Source organism: Leptidea sinapis, chromosome 23, assembly GCF_905404315.1.
Source record: "Leptidea sinapis chromosome 23, ilLepSina1.1, whole genome shotgun sequence".
Classification (NCBI taxonomy): Eukaryota; Metazoa; Arthropoda; class Insecta; order Lepidoptera; family Pieridae; genus Leptidea; species Leptidea sinapis.
The window spans coordinates 2,147,545-2,155,461 of NC_066287.1; the positions used below are offsets into that span (position 1 = coordinate 2,147,545).

General features: G+C 33.9%; 1 protein-coding gene across 1 annotated transcript in view; it reads right to left on the reverse strand.

Annotated features, from left to right (window-relative positions):
• LOC126971283 (mucin-5AC-like) overlaps positions 1-5,183 on the reverse strand; it is a 41,386-nt gene extending 36,203 nt beyond the window's left edge. The window contains exon 1 of the mRNA XM_050817510.1: positions 5,164-5,183. Coding sequence (XP_050673467.1) covers positions 5,164-5,170 — 7 coding nt within the window. The 5' untranslated portion in view covers positions 5,171-5,183. The remainder of the gene's footprint in view (positions 1-5,163) is intronic.
• Between the last annotated feature and the right edge of the window lie 2,734 nt (positions 5,184-7,917).

Here is a 7,917-nt window from a genome sequence, read left to right on the forward strand (position 1 = left end):
TTCTATATCTCATATCACTAATATATTTTGGGAAGCTTATAGTTTCATCCAGTGGCGGATTTACCAGCAGGCTGAGTAGGCTGGAGCCTAGGGCGGCAAATTTAGTTCATATTTTTTTTAATTCGATTTACAAATTGAAAAAAAGAATTATTATACACGCACAAAATTAAAAAATTGGTGAGAGATTAAAATATTTAACAAAATCGAAATATAGTCCTTTATATTATAGTGCTTAATAATAAATTTTTCAACATCTCTACATAAACAATCGCTAAACGCTTTATTAATTACACAATAATGATCATGAATGTTTAGAATAACGCAACAGCGTTCGATATTGTAGTCGAAATGTAGTAATTTTTACATATTTTCTTCACTGATAACTGCTATATTTTTTTTCTCCGTGTACCTAATAATTATGATATCTCCTTATACAATTCAATCTTGATATGATATCCATGGTCTCAACATGATTGCTGCAACAAAATTGCAACTTGTAGAATTCAATTTCAAAAAGATTTCTTTATGCGTAAAAAATACTGACTAAAATTGACAAATTATTATTAAATCTAAAACTAATTCATTACCTTATAGAGATATAGTATTTTGGTTTAAATTAATGGAATAGCTGATATTTGAACGACTGCGACTTGACAATAAAAAAAATCCCTTCACAAAATATGAAGTTAACAATTTGCTGATTAGAAAATTGAAAAACTGAAAACGGTGGTGATGGTTGTTGTATGCGATGTTTTTTGGAGAAAATAAACAAAGTGAATGTTTAAATTCAGACTTCTAACATAGATTTATTTACCGTTGCTGATCTTCACGAATCACTCCGTAAGTTTTTCATAGCTGAACGAGAGAATTTCAAGTACTTCGATGAAAAGGCGATCGAGTTGAGCGTATCGAAAGAATATACCTACAAAGAGATGAAAAAAGGCAACCAAAAAGAAAAATAGATTTGATGAAACATTAATTAAACATTATTAAACTATGAAGATATTGGTATAGCTGCGAGTGATTACTTCAGGTTTAACACCTTTCTCGTTGTCATAGATAGACTCATATCCGAGTTAGAAAAACGGCACGAGGCTTATCACGGATTTAAAGAGAAATTTTCAATTCTCACCAAAATGAGTGACTAACACCATCAGTTCTGACGGAAAAAGTCAGTTTGTTTTGAAAAAATGTATCTTAATGATTTAGAAACAGACTTAGTTCAAGAATGCGTACACTTTACCAGTGGAAGGTTCCATAGCACCGGATGCCGGCTAGATTATGGGAACCACAACGGCGCCTATTTCTGGCCTAAAGCAGAAATGTGTAAGCATTACTTTGTTTCGGTCTGAAAGTGAAATTACTGGGCAAATGAGACTTGAAATCTTATATCTCAAGGTGATGAGCGCAGTTGTAGTCAGAATTTTTGGGTTTTTCAATAATGATTGAGCGGCGCTGCATAGTAATGGGCAGGGCATCATCTGCATCTATATGTATTGCCACTGATGTATTTGTAGCAAGCTTATAGTTTCATCAATATATCCTGTAACTTATGTATTGTAACAAACTAACAGTGACGTCTATATGTCTTGCCACTGATGTATTGTAGCAAGCTTATAGTTTCATCAATATGTCCTGTAACTTATGTATTGTAACAAACTAACAGTTACATCTATATGTCTTGCCACTGATGTATTGTAGCAAGCTTATAGTTCCATCAATATGTCCTGTAACTTATGTATTGTAACAAACTAACAGTGACGTCTATATGTCTTGCCACTGATGTATTGTAGCAAGCTTATAGTTTCATCAATATGTCCTGTAAATTATGTATTTTAATAAACTAACAGTTACATCTATATGTCTTGCCACTGATGTATTGTAGCAAGCTTATAGTTCCATCAATATGTCCTGTAACTTATTTATTGTAACAAACTAACAGTGACGTCTATATGTCTTGCCACTGATGTATTGTAGCAAGCTTATAATTTCATCAATATGTCCTGTAACTTATGTATTGTAACAAACTAACAGTTACATCTATATGTCTTGCCACTGATGTATTGTAGCAAGCTTATAGTTTCATCAATATGTCCTGTAACTTATGTATTGTAACAAACTAACAGTTACATCTATATGTCTTGCCACTGATGTATTGTAGCAAGCCTATAGTTTCATCAATATGTCCTGTAACTTATGTATTGTAACAAACTAACAGTTACATCTATATGTCTTGCCACTGATGTATTGTAGCAAGCTTATAGTTTCATCAATATGTCCTGTAACTTATGTATTGTAACAAACTAACAGTTACATCTATATGTCTTGCCACTGATGTATTGTAGCAAGCTTATAGTTTCATCAATATGTCCTGTAACTTATGTATTGTAACAAACTAACAGTGACGTCTATATGTCTTGCCACTGATGTATTGTGGCAAGCTTACAGTAACAACTTACAACAGTATAGAGTGTCTCCGCTCACCATCAGAAAAGTATTAAGCGTTCAAACTCGAGGGTTTATAATATGAATATTATAAATCTGAAAATATTTTTGTATGTTTCTTTGTTTAACCTCGATTATCTCTAGAACTTTCTGTGCTTAAAAAAATCTTCAGTTGTATTCGAAAACTACTTTTCGTTAATTAAGTTTTTAAAACAAATTTTATTATGGTCCCAATCTGTAAAAGTTATGTGCATTATATTATGATTTCAATAAGTGTTAAATATATTTGAAGCGTTAAAGATTTATACGTTCGAGTCGCTCGCCACGCGGGCTGTATATTCGAGCTTAGCGTCAGATTTTCTAACGTTACGCAAGAACGTCAGAGTAAGGGCCGTTACACGAGATATATATATAGAATATGATGATGATATAAAGTGTCGTAACATAATACAAAATGACCTAAGCTACCTATAATATATTATAATATGACCCCGATATGAAATTCACACACACTGCGACAGTCACCCTAAGTCCTAAGACTTACACAATACTCGAACAACATAAAAATCAGACACATATAGTAATACAAGGGCAATATAAGAGTAGATTAAATTTTCTTATCTTAGATTTCTTTATATTAACCTCGGAATTAGATAGGTAATTAAAACTGTAAAAATATTCATCGTTCACGACCTACTCGGTAGCCGGTAAGCACACGAAAACCGAAACTGTACAATACAAAAAACGAGAGCGTCTGGTCTTTTCAGAAAAATAAATTGTTTTGTTAAAATACCTAGTTTTGTACCGCGCTACTGTATACTCTAATTTCATTACAAATATACCCATATTTTATGTATTATATACTTACTAAATTCTAAATTTAAAAAGCAACGACATTGCTCAAATTGGTTGTGAAGTAAAAGTAGTCAATCGTCAACCAATCCTCTTCGCTTGTTTGTTTGTTGTTATGAACTTTGACGTCACTGATCGCGCTCACCCAAAACAGCGCAAGTATCCGCGTTTAAAGATATTGTTTAATGTATTAATTACTTTGAGTTACCCATTCGATACCTTTGTATAGTTTAGGAGCCATGAAAGCTATCGTATTAAAATAAATGCAAATTTAATATTAATCCAGAAGTTATTAATCTAGCTGTCTTTACGAAGTATTGTTGAGGTAAAACGGCAGTACCTACTTGAAATAAAGAATGCAATTAACTGCTTTTCTATACTACGTAACAAAAATACAGTGGTGTATTTTTTTAAATTCAAATAAAATAATAATAATAATGAAGTTTTATTTGATTCCATGCAAAAAAAACAATTGTTTAATATTACTCTAATTTACTATCTTTATCTCTGGTTTTGTATGGACCCCTTTTGGGTAAAAGCCTCCTCCAAAGAAATCCATTTAGTTTTAGTTTTTGCAGTCTCTATCCAACTTTGCCCCGCCACCGCCACTATTTTATCTGTCCACCTACCACAAGGCCTGCCTCTCTTTCTAATGCCTCGATGGCCGAATGGCATCTGTCGTCAGAGTATCTGGCCACGTGCCCCGCCCACTTCCATTTTCTTTTGAGGGAGAAAGTAAGTGAATCGGTTATTTTAGTTTTGCTTCGGATGTCTGCGTTTCTCACCCTGTCTCCAAATTTAAACCCTCCAAATTCAAATATTAATTCAAATTCATAATTTATTATCGTTACAAATTTTAATCCGTAATCTGACACTTTCGAAAATATATGACCCTGAGGTTAGGAGAATTACATATGTCAGTTGTAATTGGGCTATTTTTTAACCAAATTGTATTACAACTAAATAGGCTTTGGTCAACGGATCAGCCAAGCTATCTAACGCGGAAATGCTGCCAGTATTCTTGGTACGCTTCGCCGTAATGATAGTTTTAATTTTATGTAGTCATAGTATTGTAAATATAGTTATAAGATTTGTACTGTTTGTATAAATGATTTCGTATAACTCAATAGGTAGTTGGTTTATGCTAGAGTTACATTTACCACACAGACGTTCTAAAAATATTTTAGGAATTTTGCAACACAAGTATTTTGTAAGTCCTGGGCTCCTGTTGTAAGTATATACTTCTATCGTAGTAGGCATAATAAATTTTGTCATCGTGTTAACATCACCTACCTATACTTAATTAGAAGTCCACGACACAATTTGCCTATCATTAATTATCATAATTGATATATTACAACAAACTTTGTCATTTCAATTCAAGTCATTTCAAAAAAATAAACAACAATCATTTTTCAAAATGTATGTAATGTCAAAGATTTAACAACAACTTCGGAAAAGTTGTGCTGAAATGAGAAAAAGTGGCAAGAAATCTCATTGCCCAGTGGCGAGAGGAATGAAAACAGTTTTTAAATCTATATTTACCTAAAGCTTCAGCATTTTACATTAAATTTTATGAGTATCTTAAAAGTTATTTTTTTTTATCATAACATTTACCACACAAACGTTTTTTAAAAATTCTTTTGAATAACGCAATATTTTTGTTTTGAACATTTTCCGGGATCTTGTTGTAAAAGCATATACATCGCTCCACCTAAGACTTACTCGACTTGCCGAGTAGTTGGCATTATAAGTTTATGTCTGTTCCTGGTGTTAACATTATGGTTACAACAATTTCTAGCAAATCCACTTACGTGCCTATGTAATATGTAAAGTAATAATGTGAGTAATAAAAACAATACTCACCTAACATTCACATAATTGTGTTAAACACTTATTTCACACAAACACTTAATTGTCACTGCTGGAAATCTAAATCACGGCTTGATATAAATCCGATGCTGTGATAACGATAAACAACTACATATGTTAATTGAATTGATTAAATACCCCGTTATCAGTACAATTCTTTTGAAGGAAGGTCTTGGACAGATTTAGCAATTATAATAATCAAAACCCAACTGATAGCGGTTAATGGCGAATGACCTCGGGAACTTGAAAACATATCCTTGGATGGAAAAATACGTAGTCATTTTCAGAGATGCAACAAAAGCTTTCCATCTGTCCTTATGTTTATCTATTTTATCAAATTAATGTATTGTCATTGGTCCTCGATAGATCTACAAAGTTTAAACGAAATCTGGCCGTTTAAAGTGGGTCTAAATCGCGCTCAAATGAGTCGGTTACATACAAATATACATACAGGTGAATCTAATAAAAAAAGTGCGCAGTAGCCTTATTCTCGTAACAAAACGAAAATAGCACAAGGTAGTATTTGTAAGAAGTAATGATTGATTGACAAATGTTAAAATAACACACGGTTTTAGATTTCCGTCAGTCATTTTATGTGGCTGTGGGTAATATATTCTTAGCGGGCTATATCTCATAAACTCATGCGTACGATGATGCGTCCTGCTCGTGAACGAACGCTGCTTGAAATATTAATGAACTTTCTTTATTCATTTTACAATTTGTACACTTATGAAAGTCAATTTTGATGCCATCGGTGCAAGAGACAACCAGGAGGGCTTGTTCTGAGAAGAACCAGCAAGAAATTCAGCAAGTTTCTATCCTTTACCAGTGGGAGGTTCCTTTGCACAGGATGCTGGCTAGGTTATGGGTACCACAACGGCGCCTATTTCTGCCGTGAAGCAGAAATGTGTATTTCGGTCTGAAGGGCGCCGTAGTTAATGAAATTACTGGGCAAATGAGACTGAACATCTTATGTCTCAAGGTGACGAGCGTTGTTGTAGTGCCGCTCAGAATTTTTGGGGTTTTTCAAGAATCCTGAGCGGCACTGCATTGTAATGGGAAGGGCGTATCAATTACCATCAGCTGAACTTCCTGCTCGTCTCGTCTCTTGTTTTCAAAAAAAATATCCTGCCTTAACACTGACTGACACACTCCGTGAACTTTATAATACGCTTCATTAAAAATTTCTTAATATGAAGCTTAAATTGATATAATGAAAGTTCAGTAGCACGATGTGTGAGCTTATATGTATACTGTCCATGAATTAGTGACCAGTTTTAAGAAGTTGGTACAGTAAGTCAATTTCTACCTCATGTGTTTATAATGTGATAATCACTATTTTACAAAAATTTTCATTTTCTACTTTTCAATTTACTTTAAAAATCTGGGAAAAGTGTCTCTGCAAATAATATCGTCTCACATAATTTGTTAACATAGATAGGCAGGTCATTTATATAAAGCAGAAACAGATAAGGACCTAATATCGAACCCTGCGGCATGCCCATAACAATAGAAGCATGCGTAGTCGGTGCCTTCTCCGGGGATTTTTATATTGATAAGATACCAATTTTATTAGTTTAAACATTTAATTGCTCTCATACACCTTTACGAATTTACAGTGAATGCGAATCGATACATCTACTTCACTCTTTTGAGGTTTTTATGAATAAGCACTTAATTTTCTTTTAATGTACACAAGTAAGTCAAAACGTTTTAGTAATTTTTGTGCATTACTTTACATACATTGTATACATATAATGTAAAATTCAAAAACTTATTAATTAATTTAAGTAAGTTAATTATTGGATTGCAGTATTTCATGGTCACGATATTTTTTCACTGTCAAAAATAACTTTTGGTCACGTCCAAATCGTCAGTGTTTTGACCAATAGGCTTCAATTAACATCTCCTCTCAATGAAGCGGTTTAGATGATTTTTTTCCCTATTTTCTACCCTATCGTTTGGCCACGCCTACCATGCAAATCGGCCGGTTTGCATGGTAGGGCGCATACACTATTAATATCTGAAGCGCTTCAGTATTTCTTTGCCACTGCTTTTTTACATTGTTGTACACGCTCTCCCCATCAGTGACACGTAACACACCATTTAAACTTTGTTTTTTCTAGCATCTAAGCTACACAATCCAATAGGTGCCCCCGACGCTCGAGTAAATTCCTATTTAGTCTCTTGGGCTATTCTATTCTATTCTTCCTACTGTGATTTCTGTGGAAGGTATACCACAAGTTTGCCAATGTCATGCAGAAGTAGACCACCAAGCTTAGAGTACTTGTTTACTTTTAATTTTAATATTTATAACACAGAGCATGCTGTGATTACCTTTTATCATAGTTTCTCAACCTTATTTTGCTCACCGCCCACTTTGAGAATATGTTTTTTTCTAGAGTATTTTCGTGTATTTTTTTGCCTTTTTAGACTATATTTTTTAATCTACCCACGCCCCATCTGCACCATCTCAATGCCCCCTAATTTTCTCTGGGTCTTCTACTGCCCCCCCGTAAGTCTCAAACACCCACAAGGGGGCGTTATCGCCCACGTTGAGAACCTATGCCTTTTATTGTAGAAACAGATTCTATAAATAATGCAATTTAAACACAGTGACTACTGTTTCTTAAGTTGGTGGTCCATATAATAAATAAATGACATTTTATTCCTCCTCCCTCCTCGCGTCGTTTTCCTCATTACTGAGGGTCGTGACTCCCCCGCTGCATCAGTTTCTCCCGTACAATT